Source organism: Pavona decussata, unplaced genomic scaffold (genome assembly GCF_977016875.1).
Source record: "Pavona decussata unplaced genomic scaffold, jaPavDecu1.1 SCAFFOLD_49, whole genome shotgun sequence".
Lineage (NCBI taxonomy): Eukaryota > Metazoa > Cnidaria > Anthozoa > Scleractinia > Agariciidae > Pavona > Pavona decussata.
Genome location: NW_028145471.1, coordinates 1,658,669 through 1,683,135, shown reverse-complemented (window position 1 = coordinate 1,683,135; position 24,467 = coordinate 1,658,669). Strand labels below are relative to the sequence as shown.

At 34.5% G+C, this 24,467-nt stretch overlaps 3 protein-coding genes and 1 pseudogene across 4 annotated transcripts in view; 3 read left to right on the top strand and 1 right to left on the bottom strand.

The window, feature by feature from the left end:
* Positions 1 to 24,467, top strand: part of LOC146481571 (uncharacterized) — a 150,889-nt pseudogene that overhangs the window by 114,714 nt on the left and 11,708 nt on the right. The gene's annotated exons all lie outside the window — the stretch shown is intronic.
* The window catches only part of LOC146481572 (pancreatic lipase-related protein 2-like), a 41,389-nt gene that overhangs the window by 12,786 nt on the left and 4,136 nt on the right, over positions 1 to 24,467 (top strand). The window lies entirely within an intron of this gene.
* LOC146481575 (uncharacterized) lies at positions 3,664 to 8,485 on the bottom strand. Its single transcript, XM_085108205.1, has 5 exons — positions 8,140 to 8,485; positions 7,834 to 8,049; positions 7,046 to 7,166; positions 5,836 to 6,185; positions 3,664 to 5,147 (listed from the first exon to the last, which is right to left on the bottom strand). The coding sequence occupies exons 1-5, from the start codon at positions 8,483 to 8,485 to the stop codon at positions 4,900 to 4,902; spliced, it is 1,281 nt and encodes a 426-aa protein (XP_084964331.1). The 3' UTR covers positions 3,664 to 4,899.
* Positions 8,560 to 9,958, top strand: LOC146481574 (uncharacterized). The gene is made up of 2 exons (XM_085108339.1): positions 8,560 to 8,839; positions 9,841 to 9,958. Exons 1-2 carry the CDS (start codon positions 8,560 to 8,562, stop codon positions 9,900 to 9,902), a joined length of 342 nt encoding a protein of 113 aa, XP_084964465.1. The 3' UTR covers positions 9,903 to 9,958.

Genomic DNA, 24,467 nt, shown 5'->3' with positions numbered 1-24,467 from the left:
TGTCGGGTATAATGTCCTTGTTTGTAGCAATGATGATATAATTCCAGTGGAGGAATTGAAGGATGATGATGCCCAGAAGATAGTCATATTTGATGACTTTATTTGTGAAAAAAACCAGAAACCATTGATTGATTATTTCATTCGTGGCAGACACAAAAACTGCTCTGTTATTTATCTGAGCCAATCGTTCTACAAAACACCAAAAGATATTCGACTCAATTGCTCTCATTTCTGTGTCTATGACTTTCCTAGCAGCAATGAAAGAGGTCTGATATCCCGTGAGTTGGGAGTCGACAAGGATAAATATATTAAAGCAACAAACGAGCCATTTTCATTTCTATATGTTGATAAGCCCCTGAAGAGAATTAACAGGAATTTTTATGGAACAATATAACCAAATGATATAAATGGGAATATTCAACGAACATAGTTCATCGTCTTCTTTCACAACGGTTCCTCTTCAAGGAGCCGCTGGGCCTCAAGGAATAGGGTTTAAATTGACCCCAAATGGCAATTATGATATACAAAACAAAAAACTTGTTAATGTTAAACAAGGAGCTGATCCCAATGATGTTGTCACAAAGAGCCAAATACAATTGTTGGATAATGCTCCTGGTGATGTGCGAGCTAATAAAGCAGTAATTTACAGCAACAGTGGCAGTGTTCATACCAATAGTATTTATCTACAAGACACACCAGACGGGGCTGGTAGCTCCAATGATGTTCGATTATTGACTGAGCATCAGTCTTATGAAAACATTCATCTTAATATACCAGATTTGAAAAACTTTGATGGCCATGGTGGACGAGCTAAAACTGAAATAATGGTTACATCAACAGAACAACATATTACTGGACGGAAAACATTTTTTGATATTAGTGTTTTAAAACCTGATAATAACGATCAAGCGGCGAATAAAAAATATGTCGATGATGAGATTAAAAAAATACCATCACCTGATTTGTCTACATATTTGAAAAAAGATGGCACTGTTGAAATGACTGGAAATCTGGATATGGGTAATCAACAAATTACTAATCTTGGAGCCAATATACAAAATACATATGATGTCGTTAATTTAGGTTTCTGTGATACTAAATATTTACAAAAAGTCTCCAATAGTGACGTCGATATGGACAATCATAAAAGCAAAGATATGGCTCAACCAACTGATGATAACGATGCTGTTAATAAACACTACGTTGATCATAACTTTCTCAACAGGTTAACACCCAATGCTATTGGTGGTGATTTAGATATGAGAGGTCATAAAATAATGATTCTTGGAAATCCTTCCGATCCCAATGATGCTTCTACTAAAGTATATGTTGATACAGAAATAGCTAAAATACCATCTGTTGGAAGTGATTTGAGTGTATATTTGAAAAAAGATGGAAGTGTTGCAATGACTGGAAACCTTGATATGAATAATAAACAAATCAAAGATATGGCTCAACCAACTGATGATAATGATGCTACTACCAAAAAATATTTTGATGACAAATTGGAGCAAAGTCATCTTGTCAGCAGCCATAAAACAAATGAATTCAAATATCTTACAGATACCGATGAAAGCAGTTCAGAATATAATATCACAGTGTATGGAATAGCTGCTTTCAATCAATCCCCACATCAGAATAAAAAAGCTTATGATATCACATTGATTAAAGACAGTGGAAGTAATGATTACAGATCAAGGATAGGTTTCAATATTTATACTCTTGCTATTGGAACATACACAATTGTGTTTGAATTCTACCCACCAGAAATGACTAATATTCAATTATCATGTACTGCATCTGAAGCATACATCCACAAAGCTGTACAGCGTGATTTCACTGCTTATAGCAAGCTATTGGTTCAATTCAATAACAACAGCAAACAAACTCCAAATTACATCTATTTGACGATGCATGGAACAGCTACAGCGACTCCAGTACAATGTCATCTGGTTGTTTACGGTGTCAAAGATTGGTCAGATAGCGTTTATCCAGGAGTGTATGATGGCTTGGACAATGTAATGTTTGAATATAAAAATGGAGATATGGAGATGAAAGTCAATTTGGATATGAATAATAAGATTATTTCTGGTTTAATAAATCCGTCATATGATTCTGAAGCAATGAATTTGGGTTATTTTACCAACTTATTCAAAACGAAATACACTGGAACTATTGCCAGTGGTGTTTTCCAAAGAACAAATCCAACAAATAATTTTCAAATCGCTGCTGATGGAAATAACTTTTTCAATCTATACTCCATTGTTTTCCAAAGCAATCAACAAGTTGCAAATGCACAAATTTTGATAAATGGGAAAAAACAAGGTGAAACAACCAACACTGACACATACCACAGAATCGGGAACATAATAAGTGGAAGCAATACATTTGATTTGCCCAAATCAACAAAATTTGTCAGTATTGATTCAATATCAATCATGGATAATATTGGAGCAGGAACTGCTGTTAATGGAACTTTTGAATTGAAAGATATCATGCTGACAATAAAAGTTGGTTGTCAAATATTGAAACTTCAAGTGTTGTTAACGGCAACATCAAAAATGGAGTTTTTGAAAATGTTCATGGTTTCAAATTTGGAACATTAGGCCCGGTTAAAATAAAAAATATTGTAATTAATACAAAAAATCATTACCAAGTTTCTTTTGTCGCCATTGCTAACAGTAAAATTTTATTTTCCCATTTAATACCATTTAATATGAAAATTGGGAGAAATTTTGTAACTACAAATACAACAATTAAACCCATGATAATTCAAATGGGGATTTTTAAAAGAAGACAAGGGTTTACTTCTCCAATTATAAACCAAGAAGTCACAGGAACTTTTGAAATTTATTTATCAACACTATTAATATAATGCCATACATTGAAGATGAAAATGGAAACCATATTCTTGATGAAAATGGAGATAAAATAGAATACACAGTAACTTATGACAACTTACCAGATGAATTCAAATATAGAGAACCAATACATCTGAATGATGATGGTCATTTGGATACAGAAAACAGACATTTGGTGATAAAAGATGGAGTTAATTCAAATCATGCAATTTCACTCCAACAATTAATTAACAACAATGAGGACATCATCAAACCATATATTGAAACACAAATACAACAAGCTCTGGCTCAGTTTAAAGCTCAACAAGCTCAGGAAGCTGTAACGTTTCTCAACAATCAAGTTGCAATGAGAATAGGAAGAAAAAGTGGTACAATACCAAAAACAAATTACAAATGGATAAAATTATTGAGTAAAGATGACATTAAAGGAATCAATACATTGCAAGAGATTATTGTGACAAACACATATATCAGGAGAAATGACATATATCATCATTCCAAATCCGATTTGGTGTCATCATCATTTGATCAATTGGAATCACTGGAAAAATTCCCAAATTTCCAAGTTGGATTAAACTTGGGTTTTCCTTGTTTTTTTGTTGGATTTCCACTGATATCCAAACTTGGTAAAAATGCAAAATATCCAATTCTGATTTGTAAGTTGGATTTTTATTAACCAAAACTGGAAAATAGGAATAAACCATAACTGGAAAACGTGTTATCCAGATAGTCAACAATTTATTCCTTAAGTTGGGTTTTTACAAATCCAGATATGGATTTACCTCGTTACATGTTTGTATTTTAAAGGTAACCAACTTTGTCAACTCAGTAATACAGGTTTGGATCACCAGATAACAAACTTGGAATTAGACTGTCACACTAATAACCAAACCTGGGAAATAAAAGAAACTCATAACTGGAAAAGGGATTATCCAATTAGCCTGTTGTTTGAGTAATTTGGTTTTGAGCGAATCCATTTATGGATTTACCATGTTACATGTTTGTATTTTAAAGATAACCAAACATGTCAATAAAGTAATCCAGGTTCGGAGTACCTGATAACCATCTCGGAATCGCACTATTTAAACCACATTTCGTTAGACACTTAAGAAGCTAGATTTGCTAAATGCCTTTTTTTTTAACCAGTTTAATGTAAATAATGACATAACCAGTCTAAAAAATAATCAAATATTGACAGGTTTGTGTCATAACCTGTTTTACCAACTAGTCATGCGCCACAAAATGTTTTACTAGCCAGTCTACATGGAGTAGCTTTGAACAGAACAGTCATCACAGCCATGATGCTTTAAACAACAACACACATTAATTTTGTCCTTCCTATCTTAAGCAGTTTCAGTTTATGATTTCTGGCAGAAAGATGAAGTTCCTAGATTTATAGATGATCATTTCTAAAGGTTGACCAAGGTGATAAAGTTATCTTTCGCAGTTGCTACTAGCTTGTGTAACAGCCAAGTACTATAAACAACATATTATTCACCAAAATATTCATAATAATCTCAAACGTAAGTTTTTTTGAAGCCACAGTCTAGCAGCTTTCAACAAGAAAGTCATCACAGCCATTCTTGACGCTTTGAACAACATGTATACTTTGTCCTTCCTTTCCTGAAAGATTCAGTTTGCAAATCCAGTCCTGGCAGTCAGATTAAGTTCCTTTATTAGCTCAACATTTCTGATCATGGTTGACCACCTTGTCTATCAAGACCGAGGTGATAAAGTCATCTCTCACAGTTGTCACTGGCTTGTGTAATGGCCAAGTACTATAAACAACAACATATTATTCACCAAAATATTCATAATAGTCTCAAACGTAAGTTTTTATGACGCCATAGTCTAGCAGCTTTCAACAGAGCAGTCATCACAGCCATGACGCTTTAAACAACACGTATAGTGACTTTGTCCTTCCTTTCCTGAGAAGATTCAGTTTATGAATTCAGTACTGGCAATCAGATTAAGTTCCTTTATTAGGTCAAGTCAGCACAGTACTAGTTGCCATGGACATTGAGTGGCAATGCAACAGTCACCTTTTATTGAGAGCCACATCATCTCTGGTGATATTTCCTAAGGGAGCATTCACTTCAACCTTTCCCTGTTTTAAAAGGGTACTTGCAATTGCACGGATGTGAGCAGTTTTGTCTTTGTTCCTGAGCAGCTTCAGTTTAAGACTTTTGGCAACTGGTTTTAGGTCCTTGACAAGGTGTACATCATTGATGGTTGTTCTTTCCAGCCATACCAAAATAATGGTTTCTGCTGATGATAAGGTGAGCTCTGAAACACAGAAAAGACATTAATTTTAGTGTATAGTGCAACACTGTATCAACAGGCAATGAATAAAATGAAATGTTTATAAAAGGTGGTCAAAATTTCCCTTATTTTTCCTTTTGACACTAATAACTCAAAAGCTACAGTGGCTTTTCTTTAGTTTGACATATTTTTGTTTAAAAAATCTGTACATAGATTACAGAGCACTGAAAAACTGATAACTTTTATGTCCAATGAGTAACAATACATTAAAAGGAAAAAAAATATTCACCAAGTACTTTTCACGTAATTGACCATGTAAATAAAAATAAGGTACTTTTGACTCCCTTTAGGGTAGCCATGGTAACCGATCTGGTAATCATGAGGAACTAGTTCATTTTGCTCATTGATATATGTCTAAATATTTCTAAGTAATCTCCACCAGCATCAAAAGGATAGCTAGCAACAAACTGACAAGGTTATCCTGAGCTGAAGTCATCAAAGCCAAACAAGAGCAGGAGTTACCAAGAGTTGAAACCTTTGCTCTTATTTAGGGGCAGGGGGCCCTACTGAAGACAGGGCACTTTCAATGTAATAAAAAGAAAACTAATAAGAGGTGGTTTTTTGAAATAGGGCATTTATTGGAATGATAAAATAATTATCACAACACAAAATATCCCAGAAAGGTATCTAAAAATATACATATATGACTCACCTGTGTTATAGTAATCCTCTAATTTAGCTGGCTTTCCCTCATCGCTTTCTGGACTGTCTCCACTCACATTACTCGTGCTATCACTTTCACTCCCGCTTACAGGAGAGAGTTTGCCAGTTGCTTCCAGCTGCTCAGATTCCTTACGCCCTCGCTCATCCATATGCTTCCGGATAATTTGCATTATCGCATTTCTCCCCAACCCAAGTCTTGCTAAAGTAAAGTCCTGGTCCTTGGCCAGCGTGTCAACAACAGTAAGCATTCTTTTGGTGGCTTCTAGGTTATTTCGAAACCTTGGCGCCGGGGACCCCAGTGGCCACACCTGCTTTATATAATTGGTGATTCGCTTCTTCCTGTGATAAAGAGGGGCAGCAGGGATAAAATGACTAAATGCAGACCACACCATGGTTAGATAGTATATATTATTAATGAAATGGTGCTTCAAATTGACAATAAATAGGTTTGATGATCATGATTAGATGTACGGTTGCCAAGATAATGGCTCCGTCAATTCCAAGCCCAATCTCCACCCCCTGCTTAAGGCATTTTCTTCACTTATCCTGGCCTAGGTTGAGGTATTTGCTAAAACAGACCAAGCCGCAGATGGGTCATTGTCAAAATCAACGTTATCTTTTGGATTTTAACAGTATGACATCATTCCTTTTTGAATGTACAATTTCCTGATTGTCCCCACCGAAAATCATACCAACTGAGTCATAAGGACCTCATTATCAAGTGCATCAAAGCCTACCCCCAACCCATGTAGATACATTTGTATTGTTGTTTTCACATATGACCGAGAGATGTTGAGTTTGTAGGCACCTGATTGCAAAACCAAAGCTTAGAAAGACAGGCTGAAAAATATGTGCTGCTCCACAAACCCCACCATGGGGATTTGTACCTTTGAGCTGGCTCCTCCATGGGACATTTGCAACATTATTGAGAAAAACAATACAAATGCCCAAAGGGATGGGTAGACTTGGAACTGATAAAGCTCTAGGGGTTAAACAAGGTTACTTGCTCTTGTGATGCCATATAGCAAATGGATGAATGTAAAGCTGGCTTTGAATGGCTTTTGTGATTGAAAAAAGGCATGTTCTGACTCATGAAGTTTGAGGATTACACTCGTTAACTTGTATGTGACTAATGACAGCTTGAAAGATTCTAAACTACAGTTTATACAATAATCAAAAACAAATATCTGGAGACTTACTTTGTATTATAAATGGCCCGATCTGCTGTATTCATTTGATTTTTTTCTGTGTTGGTAAGTATTCGGTCCAGCAAAGAAAACTCAGTTCTTGACATGGGCTTCTCCCTCTCACAACTTTTTCCTTAAATTGGGTTTAGTAAATACAGCGAATAGTTAATATGATAAGCTACCATGCATATATACCAAAATCTGGTCATTGCATGATTTTCAATGCACCTACCTATAAGTCCTAGAGTTTTACACTATCAAAATAAAGTTTGCTTACGGATTCATGAAAATTTTTTTTTGTCCAAACGCAAAATAATCGATCAAAATAAGCATTTGATTAAACTAGAAGAAATCGAGGCAAGCATAATTCTTTCTGAGGTTCTCTACAGATAAGTACCACACTGTAACATGGCCAATTAACTACGTATTACAACACAATGGAAACTTCACAAATGAAGAAGAAAAAATATTGTGCTAAAAACGAAGCTGCACAGAATTAAGGTATGTCGGGCAAATACAGCCTGAAAGTGAAAAAACAATGCAAAGCAGCTCATAATCGAAGGCGACCTGTCGTAGTGGCGGGAACAAGTTACCAAATTTAAGATGTTTAAACACTTTGCAACAGGGAAAGGGCTTAACCTTTTCCAATAAAAATAACCGCACCATTATGTTTTTGACAATACGCCAAAAAACTTGAGACTGTAAAATCTCGTACACGTAATCGTCCTCGTCCTCAAATTTGAAGCTCTACTCCATTTAGAGGCTTAAACACGAGTAAATGAGAATACATATATATATACCTGCACTGGGTCCTGCGCCAAGTTCACTTAATTTCTCCGAGAATTTCCCTTTCTTGCCAATGGTGTCGAGTCCTAACTTCTCCATAGCTTCACTACTCCGAACAACAGTCGACAAAAGTATACGTCCATCAATCTCCTCCTGTTCAAACTTTTCGGCGACAGTTTCGCTCCCGAAAGTCCTTAACGCCCAATCCTTGACTTCGAATACTGACCATTCTGATAAAGGAGGAAAATGATACATTTCAGATTAAGATTAATGAATAGCTTAGCTACCTATTGAAGAGAACCATACTGTACGTTACCGACCTGATACAGTCTTGCTCGGGCCGGATTCAACAGCGGCAATGTTTTGGCGGGCGTTTTCCCGCGTCAGTTTCACAGGTAAGCTTAACTTTGCCGTCGATTGAGACAACACGGGTTCATAATCATCCGAGCTGACTGAGTCTGTGTCGCCTGAAATTTCCTCAGTTACATCCATAGGACTTTCAGAGACAGTTTCTGGTGAACAAGTTACTGGTGGCAGATTCTTCCGAAACGTAGCTCCCCTGCAACTCGCCATCTTGAAAAAGACTTCGACAATGCTGCAGCAGTGGATTACATTGAAGTGAACACACTTCTCATTGGGTGTTATTTCGCGCCATAGGCGCGTCATAAAAATATCGGCTTTTCATTGGCTAATCGATGTTCGGGCCCAGTGACAAACGCCAAGTAATGAATTGACTGGAAATGAGTTACCAAAACATGGCGGCCCGAGGCATGAAAGTTCCATCGTCCACTTGCTATTGTTCGGCTCGTCAAGCGGCCCACGTTCATTGCTTCTGTTTAATTTGCAATGGCAAAGCAGTAAATTATCGTACGCAAATATCTCATCTCAACTCGAGTGCATTCTGTGATGAAGTTACACCACCAAGATCCGAAGAGGAAACAGTGGTACCGGTGGACAGCGAAATTGAAGAAAGGCTCGATCACGAAGAAACTGTAGGAGACGGTCATGATCGCATTGATGGTATACTCTTTTTCTTTTCTTTAATATAAGAACTTTTTGTAAGTAAGTCGGGAGGTTCGGTGAGCCTGAGAAAAGACATAAACCCGTCGCTAAACCTTAATTACTTCAAAATTTAAGATTTAAGATTTTTTAGATTTTAAGATGACATGATACATAAATTCCAGCGTCTCTCATGGAGATATTGTATTCTTATGGAAGAGCATTTTGGTACCCAAGCCTGTGTGATAAATTTGCACAATCGTATTCACTTTCACGAGGACATCTCAAGGTTCTCTGCCCCTGACAACTACTGGTGCACACAGTTTGAGAGAGCTGTTTCACGTTACGTTCGACAATCTAGTAACAGAAAGCATTTGGAGAAAACATTTGCAAGAAAAGAGTCTCAAAGAGAATTCCTTAAGTTTTGCCTATTTAGAGATCTAAGTATGGAGAGGCAATCAAGGTCACATAAAGTTAACAGGGAAAAAGTAAGGGTATTGTTTCAAGCTCATAAGCAATAGTATTCACGTATTTACTTATTAAAAGTGGTTGATTTTGTAAATGTTATGTATTTACGTTTGTATATGTTATTTATTTCGGTAACTGACTGCTGTCCCCCTTTTCTCTGCCCGCCTCGACTAGCACCTGCTATCTGCGGGCGGAAATGTTTTGCCATGTTAAAATAACTGTTGTTAGAAATGTTTTGCGATGTAATATCGAATAATTAAATTAATAATATGTTATGAAGAGGAAATTCACTGAAGAAGTAAAAGTGAATAGTGGTAGATATAATTTACTGTCATGCAAAGTGACAAGGTAAACATTCACCACCATTAATAATAGTAGAATTCTAGTAGTGTACAAATCTAATAGGCTTAGCTACTCATACTGTCAGCCATTACATGCGAGCTCGTAATGTGGGAAGATTATTACTATACAAGTACTATTCTCCAGACTATCACATGATCTGAAACAAGACTACATAAAGAAACTGATTTGGTCTAATTTTATTTGTTTATCAGGTCGTAGCAACTTCCCTCGAAGGAGCAAAATACTTGGTTCAATTATGCCAGAACAGCCCTGATGCCACAAGAATCAATCAAGGTGTTCTTATTGGATCTGGGCAATCACATTTCCTTCATAGGGACGAAAGTGCTTCCATTATGGGTTACTTCTCAGATTTGGAATCCTGTGTCATTGCTGACACAGCTGAGTGTTATCGCAGTGCATATCTGCCTATGCATAGAATTGCTGTGGGTGGGAAACTGTATAGAAATGGTGATGTTGTGCTTGCTAAACAACAAAACACTGAGATTTTTTTACGCATTAACAGTTTTTTTCTTGTGGATGTGAATGAAACTACTCAGCCAGTTGTTCTTGGAGACACTTATCAGCTTGTGTGGAATCCGGCAGGTGGTGTTCTGCATCATCCATTAAGTGACACAGTTTATGTAAAACCCTTTGAGAGTGGCACCATTCTTGGGCTTAAAGATTTACAAAGAGAAATCATGCTTTTTCCAGATGCAAACGGAAATTTTGCAGTTGTTGATCCATTCAGGGAAACTATTCCTTTACCACCTGTCGTTGTTCCTGTTTATCCGGAGGAAAATGACATGATCTTGGTTAAAGGAGATGATGATGAAATTTGGCAAGCCCAAGTAAAGCGTGTGTTATTTGCTGAAAAGTTAGTGAAAGGATATTTCTTTGTGAAACATCGCAACTGGGATGAAAACAAGTTGTGGGTTAGAGAAAGCCGCTCAAGTCAAATGGATAGCATCAACTTTAGAAGCATACTTGATATTGCTACTGGAGAATGGCAACATGGTGTCTGGAAAGAAAGCTGACTTATAACTTCAACCTTTTTGGTTGTTTACTGTTAGTACCAAGCTTGAATTAAGGGAAACAGTTTCCTCCTATGATAATGCCAACGTCGCAATCAACATTTAAGTGACAATCATGAGACAAATGGTGAACAAAACTCTTTATATGCATTATCCACCATCAACAATTTCTTTCACGACAAGCTTGAATTGGTTATGGAGTTTAGAAGAGTTGAATTGCATAGAATTAATTTTGATTACTATAGTTCATTTTTGACAATTCCCAAGCCATCTATTTCAGTCAGTAATCTTTTATTGTCAAGTCGGCTTTTAAGACAAACAAGCTGAAGGTATTTTAAGAATGGCAAATAGCAGATTACAATGCCGAGATATCTAAATAACAAATAAAGCACACCATATTGTAAAAACAAGTTTACATAACTATTGCAATTGGCTACCAACCTCAGTGACCCCACTTGATCAAAGGGAGAATGATGTTATCCACTGGATGAATCACTATCTAGTGGATGGTGTACTTGGTTTTTGTTTACACAAAACACTCAATACTCTGGTGGATGGCATTATTCATCGCTTGTAACAACCAGTGATGGCTGTTACAAGCGAGCAATGTTTGCCTGAAAAAAATTCCAAATTTGGGTGAAAAGTAACCCAAGTTCACATTACAAGCTAACCTGGATGTTCAGAACACAGGTTTGGTTAAGAAAATTACTTCTCTGAATTCCAAACTTGTTTTAGTTAAAAAAAAAAACAGCTGACAAAATTATCATGAAGAAAATCCAAATTTGGGTGGAAAGTAATCCAAGTTCACATTGCAAGCTAATCTGAAAGTTCAGAACACAGGTTTGGTTAACAAAATTACTTCTGTGAATTCCAAACTTGTTTTACTTTGTGTTTTATGATAAACAAATTTAATTAGGATTTTGTTAAATACTAATTTGGGATTTACTTGTTTATTTATTCTTCCTTGAAAAATCCATGATTTATCCAACTTTAAACCAAACTTGGGTATTTAGTTAACTTGGATATTGTGAAATCCAATCGATATCCAGGTTTGATCAAACTTGGAAATTTGGGAATTTTTCCAGTGAATTCTTCTTTGATGTGTCATTTGAAAACTATTATTGCTACTTCAACAATCATCCATCTGATTGGACAATGAAGTATTTTGTTGAATATATTAGGATACAATTACCTGACAATGACCACTAGGTCGTGGACTCCGTTACTTTATTTTATAAAAATATTGTAATCAAATTGTATAATGAAAGAATTGTCAGAATTGCAAGAACATATTCAAACATCGATGATAGATTTTCACCGTAAATTGAGTATTCCAATATTGCCCAGACAGGAATGCAAGATAAAAAGTATCGTAATATTTACATATTTGCATGAAAAATATTACAACACAGGTTTACCTGATGAAGTTTACAAAGAGTTAATTCATGATGGAATCGGATTAATTGGACCTGGAGATGGATGGTTAACAGCTATTCTCCATAAATTATTTGGTTGGCAACCATATATCAGGTCTCATGGAATACTACATGATGCTTATGGTCAATTTTACAACAAATATCATCGTGACAAAGGATACATGTACACCATTAATGAGAAAAAAACATATCCTTGGATGAAAAAATGCATGTTTTTGGGTCAAACAACTGGTCTCTATTATTGCATCAAAAATAAGATAACCATATAATATATGCAAAAGAAGAAATTAATAATTGATTTCAATCATATTTCAAATCGATTATCAACAGAAGAAATTGATGAATTGAAAGCTTATTACATGTCATATCACAAAAAGATGTGGATGTACAAAAGTGCATACAAAAGATTCAAAAAATGGGAGTTTGCTGGTAATATTTCATCCATTGTATTTGCAACTGGTGGTATTGCATCATCGGTTGCAACCAGTGGAGCTTCATTATTGGCAATATCATCGGTGTCTGTCATAATTCAAGCTTATATGAAACATAAAAATATTGAAATCAAACTTTATCAATGCCAATATGCTTTTCAAACTTACGGACATTTATTAAATGAAATAAAAGAAATAATGAGAAATGGACATTTTGATAGAGATGATTTGACAAACAAGCTTACTCAAAATGATGATTTCATTTTGGATAATTCGCCGATTGTCGATAAATGGGGTGACAAATATGATAAAAAATATCAGATATTCACTTATGTTTGATTAATAATGTGCATGATTTTGGGGCCAATAATGTCCATAATTTTATCCCAATAAACATTGTATAATTACATTGTTTTTTTGGATTTTGTCAACTCAATTTGGGAAGAATCATCAATTGCAATATTCTATGCAAAAGATATTTCAAACTGATTATTCTCTTTCTTTTACCATTGATTTGTGGCAGTATTTTGTTTATTTCAACGAATATTTTATGAATTTTGAAATTGGCTGAACAACTGATTTCAATTTTGTTTTTCAAAATAATTTGATATAATGTATGCGACAAATGGTATTTTCTATTATACACTGTTTTCTTGTATATTTTGAACAAATTAGCATGAAAATTGATGTATTCTGTTTTGTAATCTTCACCAACAACCTGTCCACAAGCAACACACGTTATTTGACATTCCATGGTTTTCAAATTCTGTGATTCACAACATTCAGGCATTGATTGTTGTGTTTCAACTTTGGATTCATCATGATATCCACAAAATTCGCATTCATCTTCATTGTGCAGGAATTGGCACAGAGATGGTTCCACCTGCTTGGAAACATCTTTTGGTTTTTTCAAAGTGGATTTCATTTTTGTATAAATATAGTATATAATATAATTACACAAAAATGTTTTCAAAAATATTGAAACCACAAAAGATAATACAAAGTCTTGAAATCCAATATTTATCAAAAAACAAACCAAATACCACATCACAAAAGATGAGTCAAAATCTTGAAACCAAATATTCACCAAAAACATTGAAATTAAATATCTCATCACAAAAGATGAGTCAAAGTCTCCAAATCAAATATTTATCAAAAAATCAAACCAAATAATTGTCACAAGTTTTTTGCAATGTTTTGATCACAAGTTGATACTATCATTGGATAGCATAATGACCATAGGCCAATGAGTGTATTCCATCAGGATAAAAATATCGTTTATCATCAAAACATGACAACGATGTCTTGTTGATTGTGTAACTACCAAGTTGATGATTGTTGCTGCGGATTGTTTTCATTTGGTGAAATAATTGTTTCTCATTGAACAACACATCTTTGTAATCAAAATGTTGAATATCATTTTTGATCACATTCTTTTTGATACCTTTGGCTGTTTTTCCACCATTATTGTTTTCTTTGATATATGAATACATCTTGGATCTCAATCCCACAAATTCAGTAATGGGTACACCAGCAGCTTCATCTTTGAATTTTCCAATAACTTTCTTGTTTGTTGCATCAAAATATTGATGATTTGATGGATAATCCGAGTTATCAAACATTTCTTTTTTATTCCAAAAATCTTGATACACATCTTCGGCTTCAATTTCGTATGTCAAACTATCAGTATCCGTGAACAGTAATTTAGCTTTGTTACCATACTTCTTTTTTATAAAGTTGTAATGGAAATCGTACATCAATGTTTTGCTCAAATCAAGGATACACATACCAACATAAGCTGGTCTATTGAGAGTCAACGATTCCTTGATTTTGTGGACTGCAACCAAGTTTTCATTAAAGATTTTGCTATTGATGAATGTTGGTTTGGAAGTCATTTTCATCAATTGTTTCTCATTAGTCACCAGTTTAATGTCTTCCCGTTTTCTGATATTCTCCATTGTTTTCCCAAAGACACTATTGTTCATCAGTTTGAAGAAATCTTTCTCAAAAGCATTCTTTGCATTAGTTCTTTGACGTGTATTGAAATCAATGTATGTTTTCAACCAAGGTGATTGGTCAAATGATAGAACACGATAGATTTTCTTCAATTTCAAACCCAATTCACGATATAATTGCAGATTACGATAATGCAATACATATTTTGATTTGTTTCCCAATGTTGGAATCAACTTATTGACTTGTCCACTTTTGATTCCAAATTTTTCTGCAATTCTTTGACAATAATCTGACAGCATATCTTGTGTCACTTTGATTTGTTCAGCAGCACATGGATAATCATTGTGTAAATCATGTAATTCATTTGGGTAATCCAAATCGACTTCCAATAAATATCCAGTCTTGTTATCTTTGGGAATCGTTTTCCAATTAATGTTTTTTATTTGCTGTTTATTCAACCATTTGAAATTCCCAGTTGGAAGATGTTGTGACATAGCCCATCCATATAGATTGTTGGCATCCAAATACATGATATGTTTACTTGTTTCATTGGGATTCCAATTTTGCATGTATTTGTTGTTTGCTTTGCCGTATCTGTTGGCAATATAACTGATTCCTCCACGCATGCCTTTTTCAACAAATTGATACATATCAATATCCGTAATGAGTTCCAAATTGACTTCAGTCATTTTCAACATTGCATCCCAAGATAATCCCGGAGATGTAAAATAATGACAGGGATCCAATCTATAATATTCCAAACATGTTTTCCTGAAATTTTCAAATACATCAGCCAACAGCAGTACATCAGATTTGAGATACAAATCATGGTATTCACCCATATTTTTCAAATTAAAAGTATTCCAAACATTTTGTGCATGACTGTATTCGTCATCAGAAATATGTGTATTATTCATTTGACTGTAAAATTCATCTTTGGTTGGTAATTGAGTATCATTGAATTTATCAAAATTACTCATATAATCATACGGATAAACTCCTTTTTGTTTTATTAATTGCAGTTTTTCACCTTTGAAAACTTCATTGGTATATTTGTATGCATCTTCTGGTAGATTTTGTGCAAGATTTGCCTATGATTGATTCATAAACTGAAGACTGTCGATAAATACTAAATTATAACCCAACATGAAGGCCATGTATTTCTCCATATTATTTGGGATTACATTGATTTTGTGTTGTCTGGTTTCACCTTTTCTATCCACATAAGTATTGGTCTCAATAATTTTACCAATTTCTTGCATTATAAAATGACTATCATATCCTTTCAAATTATGAAATATTACAGGGATTTTGTTAGTTATTGTAAAATCCCTGTTACATTGATTATGGGCTGAGCCACGGAATTCGCCATTAATATGACAATGATCTCTGACACGTTTATCTGTTTTCTGGTATTTTTTACCACAAATATGACAAGATGTTGCTTTTTGGAATTTGTCTTCATCTTCTGGAGACATAACTAATGGTTTATTGAATTTGTATTTAATAGTTTGTCTGCAATATTTGACTTCATCAAGCATTGCTTGCATAAATTTGTAAACAGCTTTTTCTCCACGATAATATTTTATTGGTTTGGAATATTTGTCATCATAGCAGCAAACAACTTTGTAACCATAACCACAATCAGTGTGTTTTTGATAAGCTTCAGTAAAAGATTGTTGGTTAGATTGATTACAACCATGAATTGGTTCAGTGATTGCTTCAAAATCTGCGTATATCACGAATGGTGCTTGTATTTGTTTATTATAATTTGTAAATTTTATTTTTGAGCCAACTTCAGGCATTTTGATTGATTGTTCACCATTGATTTCAATACATACTTCCTTGTGTTTCAACAATATTTCTTCCTTGGAGAAACATGGAAGGCAATGCATACAAAAATGTTTCTTATTTTTATTTCTTGTTTTTCGATACATAAATCTATTAAAATTTTTAATATAAACATAATGTTTGTTTTCATCATCTGAGATTAACAGCAAATTTAATACATCATCAAACTTTTCTTTTGAAACATAAATTGGATAAGTTTGTTTGTTTTCATAACCGAATACGTTGATGTTAATATTGTTTTGGGTTTCAATTTTGTTGTATTGTTTGACTGAAACAGGGAATTCAATTCCTTGGTAATCCAATTGTGGCATGAATGCTTTATCTGTTTTTTTGATTCTTTGTGGATCTTTAATTTGTGGATTTAAATGTCTAACGTGACACCATCGAAAGCATTCATTGTCTTTATTCTTGAGATTAATCAATCCACTTTTGTTATGTTGTAGTTCAGTTGGAAGTTTAATGTAAGAACTTCCAGTAAGAGGCTCATATTTGATAATATTGATGTAATGTCCATTGATTGATTTAATTATCCAAGCTGAACCTTCACTAATCCATTTGTGAATATCATTCATAATTTGTTCAACATTAACATCCAAAGATTCTTGAAAATCATTGGCATTAGTTATTGTTTTTGGTTTACTATTAAAATATCCAATTCTGGAGACAGTTTGGTTTCCTTTTTGTTGTTTAAAATAAATTGTCAAAGTTTCAATAAATTTAATTCCTTTCATTTGAGTTAATAATTGTTTCATAAAATGAGCGATAGCTAATCTGGTTGAACTCATTTGAATCAAAGGATCTGTTTCATTTTTAATTCCAACTTCATAAGATTTTGTATATCCCTTGAATGCTCTTGCAACTTCTGTGATTTGAGTTCTTTGTGTTGGAACTGGAGCCATTTTCTTTTTTCGAGGTAATGGAATTGGACGTCTGGGTTTTAATTGAGTATCAAATGATACTTTTTTCACTCTGGGTGCAGCTTTAGGTTTATCAGCAAATTGAATCGGAGGTGGAATTATGTTGTTTCTCGGCAAAGGTTGAGGTCCATCTCTAAATTGAACAGGTGGTTTGATGATTGTATTCTCATAATCTTTTACCATTTGTTTGACAGATTTTCGTGGAAAAGGAATTGGAGTAACTTTCTTGTGTCTCGGCATCGGGAACCGGTTTTTGTTTAGCGATTAATAATTCAATTAACTGATTTTTCGTTAATTTTTCTAAATTAGATTTGTTCATAATATTATACGACAGATTATTTTTATTGGTGCGTCTGTTTTGTGTGTGGATTGGGTTTTGCATAGTAGATTGAACACCAACTTGTTCAACTACGATTGGAATTTGCGTGTTTGGAGCACCAATCTTACTCATATTTCGTGTTTCTTTTGTTCTGGCCATACGACCGAAATACCCAACAAATTGGATACTTCGGACGTCAAAAAATCACCAAAATTCAACGTCTGGAAAATGTTCCTGTAATTGTTTCTTAAATGGAAAGTTACCATTTTTGATTTTGTTTGTCATTTTATTATACAATCTATCGATAATTGTCATTTCTTCATCAGTAAATTCATCATCTGATTCTTTAATTTTTTTATATTGCCAATTATGTTTCATATTTTCTGAAGGAGTTACTAATTCAAGATTTTCACTTCTATTGTCTTGGCGGTTAGAATTAATGTGATTTATTTGCATTCCAGGTGGAATTATTAATTGATTTACAGCTTCATAAACAAATCTGTGAGATGTGTAGCATTTTTTGTTATTCATATTTAAATTAAAATAACCAGAAGCCATCATTTGACCTTTCCTCGCTTTTAATCTTTTGCGATTAATGATGTATCCATCTTTTGAGGCAGCATAATTTGCGTATAATGGATGTACATAATATGTTTTTTCATTATGAATAAAAGTCTTTGCTGCTGGAATTTGTGAAGATGCATTCTCACCAGCCTGAGAACACACTTATGCTTTGTCGACTCTGACAATTTTTTTTTCATTCACTCCCATAATATTACCATACTCATTTTGTCTTTAAGCCCTTTTGGTTTTCAAATTCATGTCCAAATTACCCTCCAAAAAGACATCAACCATTGTTGAATTCAAAATATAGCCAAACAACCCTTGTATTCATTGATGATTAATCATTGTAAAGTGGAAAATTAATGTCATCCAAATCGTTACACATTCTGTAATACATCTTATTGATTAACCTGTTTTCTGTGCGTGTAAACTCACAATCATTATCTTCCATTGGTGGAAATTCCATTAATCTATTGACAACTCTCAATTCATCTTCATTATATGAACTGTTCAAAAATTCTTTTCTGGCTTTGTGCATGTGTTTCATATTTTCAGAGGCTGTAACCAATTGCAAATTTACAATTGAATTGTTCTGGCGATTGGAATCAATGTGATTTATTTGCAATCCAGGAGAAATATGTGTCTGATTTACGGCCTCATAGACGAATCGATGAGCGGGGCATGTATTGTTACGTCCCGGAGAAATTATATAATAGCCATTCTCAGACAAATATCTTTTTCTAGGTTCTAATCTTTTTCGATTGATTATATAACCATCAACTGAGGCTCCGTAATTTTCAAATGTTGGATGAATAAAATATGTTTTATCATTGTGATCAAATTGGTTGTTCATATAAATTAGATTAGATAAAATTGAATAACCGGTTTAAACCGGTTTTTTTTCTTCATCATTCAAATCAGCGATTGATGAGTTGGTTGGATTTAATCGATGATTGTTTGTGAGTTGGGGATCAGTTTGGTGTCATTTATGAAAAACGTAAATTTAGGTTTTTGAAAAACCGAGGATAAAAATTTAGGTTTTTAGGTTTTTAGGTTTTTGACGTCTCCGTTGCAGGAGTTAGGTGTTGAATTCAAAGACTGAAATAGTATTTTATGTAGTTATTAGGGTGAGATAATGTGTGATTTATGGCGTCTCCGTTGCAGGAGGTCGAAAAATATTGGATTTATAAGGATTTGTATGGGATTTTTTATCATTTTTTGAAACGTGAGTTGATACCCTCAAATATCTAACTACTGAATTATTACTTCAGTTTGTGTTCTTTGTTAAAAGTAAAGCGCCTAAAGGAACGCTTTTAAGATTGAAATTGTATTTTTTTTCCAATTTATGCCTAGCAACGGGCACATAATAAATAGAAGAACAGAGCTCTTCTTCACTTACCGCTTTTCAGTTCAACAAGAGACTACCGCGTCGTAACTCTCTCGGAAAGTAAAACGAATATTGAAGAAACTCGAAAACTTTATCCAGAAGTAAGTCCCAGTTAAATTTTTTTGAATTTTCATAGCATTGTTTACAAGCCTAATGATTTATTTGGCGATAATGCCTCAGAAGTATTCATTACTTCCCCGTTAGAGTTTGTTGAACCTTTCCAACAACTAGTCGCAAATTTCTAAACCTAAATAAAGGCATTTCAGTATTTTAGCGATAACAGCTCACAAATTGGAGACAATTTAGAAGTAAAGGACTCAAACAAAATTAGATATCCAAGAAAACAATTAACGAATTTATACAACTGCGAACTTCATCTTGGGGCGCGATTTATGATGATGGTAGAGCGTGATTATTCTGAATGAAAATGCATCCGCAAACTAGTGAAAATTTCAACTGAGAAATTGTTTTACTTGCGAAAAAACGGCTTTCATTATCTGTTTCTTAATACACACCAGATTAACAAACCTTCGGCTGCATGCTTTACAATTAATATTTGAGAGAAGCTGAATTCGTTTACGTTTTGACATTGAATTTTTATCATAGAAACTATGGCTATTATTTGCCATAAACAAAAAAAACATTTAGTTTACCCGTCTTTAGTTCAAGAGGAGCCTACAGAAATCGCAACTCTGACGGAAGCTAAAGGGGATATTAAAGAAACCCGAGTGGGATAAGGTGTTAGAAGATGTTCATTAATTCCCCGTTCGACTTTGTGCTAGCTTTCCAGCAACGTCACAAATTTCTAAACCAAAAATGAAAGGCATTTTAGTACTTTAGCGACAACAGCTAACAGATTGGAGATAATTGAGAAGCCGATGGGCGCAAATTAAATTAGGTATGCAAAAAAAAGAAAAAAAATACACACACAAAACAACAACTACAACAACAACGAATTTGTATTGTTCTAAACTTTAACTTGTGGCGTGATTGATTTTGATTGTAGAGCGTGGAGATTCTGAGTGAAAATACACCAGAGTAATGAAAAAATTTATTCAAGGAGGTCTTTTACTTGCGGAAAAGAAAGGTTTCAATCTCTGAGTTTTTTTAATACACAGCCAAGAGTAACCTACTCTCCGCTGCTTTACAAGTAATATTTTATGGAAGCTAAGTTCGCTTATCCTATAATCATGATTTGCGTATAGCTACTGATCAAAATTATTAGATGCAGAATAAGAAAGTCTTCTATATTTCTCTTTGTGTAGTCAATGCTATTTTAACAGGTTTGGTAATTGCGTTTGTTTATAACAATAGAGCGCAGGGGAGAAAGTCTTGGGATTGAGGGAGTTTTTCCCTTAGCTTTGGTAAACGGATGACAGATCTTCTTGGTAATAATATAAAGAAAGAACAAAACGCTTGGAGTTGTAACGCAGCCTTTCCAATTTAATTTTAATCAAACTTTCCTAACTACTCACTTTCTTTCTCCAGTCTATGTCTGTTACTCATAATTCCTCATCACTCCTCCGTTGCAGTAAAGCCTAGATTCCAGCGCTTTCCAATTGGGTGTCGAAAGTAATTCACGTTTGCTTCACCACGTCAGTGTTGTGAATGGTTAGCAAAATTAAACTCCCGGAACTTTCTAAACCAATGAGAACCAAAACCAAAACCAATCACGGCCTGCTTGCACGCAATGCTTCTAGTTCTGATTGGTTCATTGTTGTGTTTACGTCTTTTGTGATTGGTTAGGGTGGTCACTTTGGATTTAGTGTTAGGACACTCAAATGAAATCTGCCTACAGCCCGGGGAACAAAAGGGTTTTCTGGAGTCAGATTAAATGTAGTGTAGTACTACCTGCTTTTCTGTTTCATCTGATTAGTTTATTCTTTTGAAGGAGTCGACGAAGAAGCCTTAAAAATAGTATCTTTACTTTTGGAAGGGGAACTACAAGCCAAGATATGGCTGTTTTACTTAATATTTTCTTTCTTACGAATTTTATGTTTTGCTTTTGTAGATCCAGACGTGTAATCTCGTAGTTCATCATGAGCGCTTTTTATATTCTCATTGTAAGTGTCCTGTTGGCGCACATGCTTATTACGTCAGACGCAGGAAGGGCTAAGAAGTGTTCTGAGCGGTGTACAAAATGTAAGTGAGACCAACCAAACTAGAGCTTTCCACTATATGTTTTCATTTTTTCTTTTTTTCTTGTTCTTTTTCATTCTTTTAGTTCGTCGATTGGTTCTTTTCTTCTAATTTTTGTAACATATTTTTTTTAATTCTCCAAATGAGTAAAAAATGAAAACTAAGCTGGCGTTGAAGTGTGGCTAGTTGTTAGGTGCGCGCGCTTCCAGTTGGATTTGTTCTATGGTAGTCCCCTGCTCAAATTCTCAGCCTCGCATTTATAGCCAACTAGTCAACCACCCACCCTCTAAATTCTTTTTAAGTCTTATCAGTACAGTTTATAATGTTTTTTCTGTGGTTCACAGTGTTTACAGTCACCACTTCAGCTTTTAAGACATGCACATTTAAATAAAATGATTTTTTTATTTCTTTCTAGTTATCAAGAACAAAATTGATCCTCTGGAGGAAAAGCTTCAGGGTAGGTTAAACTGTCATTAATTAAATCTCTCCGTTGTGTTCTACTGTCCTAAAATCTCTTGCTATGATGATCTTCCTATCGGTAACAGTTATACGGTAACTTTTTTTTTAATTTTTTAATCAAGAAACTAAGTAGAGAAATGTTATTCGGCCTTGTCGCCTCAATACAAAATCTAGTGATTTCTGAAGTATCCAAGCCCCCAGATGGTGGAAAATTAGCGTTCTAGGTCTTTGAGAGATAGCATTTCCATTTCTAGAGACCATGGCCAATTGTTGCAAAAGCCCTATTAGATGAATTTTAACGCGTAACTGAAACAAATTTCTGTACAGTCTACGCAATTACGGAAAGGATTTAAAATATCTCAATAATTTAAATAAACTGAGGATTGACAACCAAGGTTGGTTGCTTATGCAATTGAGGCTTATTCATCCAATAGAAATCGTTTTTTTCATTTCAAACGAACCTAGAAACCACCCCCCTCCCCCAGTTCTGCACCCCCCCCCCCCCCCATTCAGTCACGCTCAAATGCTTTCCCACTCAAATCAAGTTTGTGCAATGCCATCAAATCTCTGCTCATCGGCTATGTTGCACTTAAATGCCCTAAAACTTCTTGCTCTGATGATCTTCCTATTGCTAACAGTTATACAACATCCGCTTTTTTATCGAGGACTAAGTACAGAAATGTTATTTGGCCTTGTCACCTTAATACAAAATTTACTGATTTCTCAAGTATTCAAACCCTCAGACTGTTGGGCATAAAAATTAGAATTCTAGTTGACTAAAAGATAGTATTTCCCTTTCCAGAGATCACATTTGCCCGGCTACAAATTACAATGATTGATGAGACCTAAAACATCTCGTTAATTTAGCTCAAACCGAAGAGTTGTGTAACTTTTGGCACAGCCTATACCAAAAATGTTTGTTATTAAGGTTTAATACTCCTTTCTAATCTCTGAGAGCTCCGGTCTGCCGTTGAATCTATGAGCAAAACAGTGACACAACTGCAGGATCAGTTTGCTGGTACGTTACTGTTCTCATTGTTTAAGTCGCACAATGTCTAATTCGGGGAAAACTGGAAAACGGGCACTTAACGCGATTTCATTAACTGAATGTTAAAACTTTCAGTTAATGGTTAGTTTATGGTTAGTTTATTTTACGATAAGCTTTATGTACATTGTTCCACATGTTTGTGATACAGTTAAAGCAAGGCTGATTTAGCTTTTCTTTTTCTATAAAAGTTGCCGTTGAACATTGCGGTTGTTTACAACATTAAAAGGCATCATAATTTTGTAGTATCCTGGGTTAATGACTCCTCCTGACTTTGTGAGGGCCTTTTTTAGATTACGTTTTCACAGTAAGACGTTTGCAAGACAGCACTCGAAGCTAGACTGTTTGCAAAAAAATCTGCTGCGTTTATGATCAATTTTATACAATACAATACAATACAATACAACACAACACAACACAACACAGCACAACACAACACAACACAACACAACACAACACAACACAATACAATACAATACAATACAATACAATACAATACAATACAATACAATACAATACAATACAATACAATACAATACAATACAATACAATACAATACAATACAGTACAGTACAGTACAGTACAGTACAGTACAGTACAGTACAGAAAAAAAAAATTACACGTTCTTCTCCGGAGTAGGTCATTCCGTGCAGGTATTCACTGTGATCTCAGAGAAAGTAAATACAACAGGTCATGGTTTTTCAGGTTTTCCTCTACAGACACGTCTTATTTTCTTGCTGGTTTGATTGTTCATGCAAAATTTGGCCTCTTTGAACGTCCTTTAAACATTACCTTGCAGAAAATATATCATGTGATTCAAGTCCATGCTTGAATGGAGGGACATGCTCTAATGAGCCAGGAGGAGGCTATAGCTGTCAGTGCAAGAGCGGATTCGGTGGCGAAACATGTGCGAAAGCGGGTAAGGGCAATTTGATGACTGTTGTTTGATACTATTGTAAACAATTTTAAGCTGGAAAAAGAAGCATTGTTGTTATTAGTTGTTAAGACATAAAGAGCTGATAATAATAATAATAATAATAATAATAATAATAATAATAATAATAATAATAATAATAATAATAATAAACTTACTGGTTACTCGTTTTTATGCCTTCACTTTCCATACAAAGCGATTGCAAGGTCATTGGCCTCTCGATCTCACCTAGATAAGGTTTGGAAAAAAATCTTATCTCTATTCCATACAGCCTGGATGAGACGAAGTTCCTACTGAAAGTTGCAGCCGGTGCAGAAGTTGTAAGAAGCTTTTCTCTGGTCTATCAAAACTTTAAGTAGTCTTTGAGACA

Excerpts from the sequence above, each read along its gene's own strand:
- LOC146481575 (XM_085108205.1), bottom strand. The coding sequence starts at position 8,485 with ATGACGCGCCTATGGCGCGAAATAACACCCAATGAGAAGTGTGTTCAC. Across the intron at positions 7,167-7,833 it reads TGGCGCAGGACCCAGTGCAG|GAAAAAGTTGTGAGAGGGAG; the intron begins GTATATATATAT and ends ACCCAATTTAAG. Across the intron at positions 6,186-7,045 it reads CGGGCCATTTATAATACAAA|GAAGAAGCGAATCACCAATT; the intron begins GTAAGTCTCCAG and ends TCTTTATCACAG.
- LOC146481574 (XM_085108339.1), top strand. The coding sequence starts at position 8,560 with ATGAGTTACCAAAACATGGCGGCCCGAGGCATGAAAGTTCCATCGTCC. Across the intron at positions 8,840-9,840 it reads CGGTCATGATCGCATTGATG|GTCGTAGCAACTTCCCTCGA; the intron begins GTATACTCTTTT and ends TTTGTTTATCAG.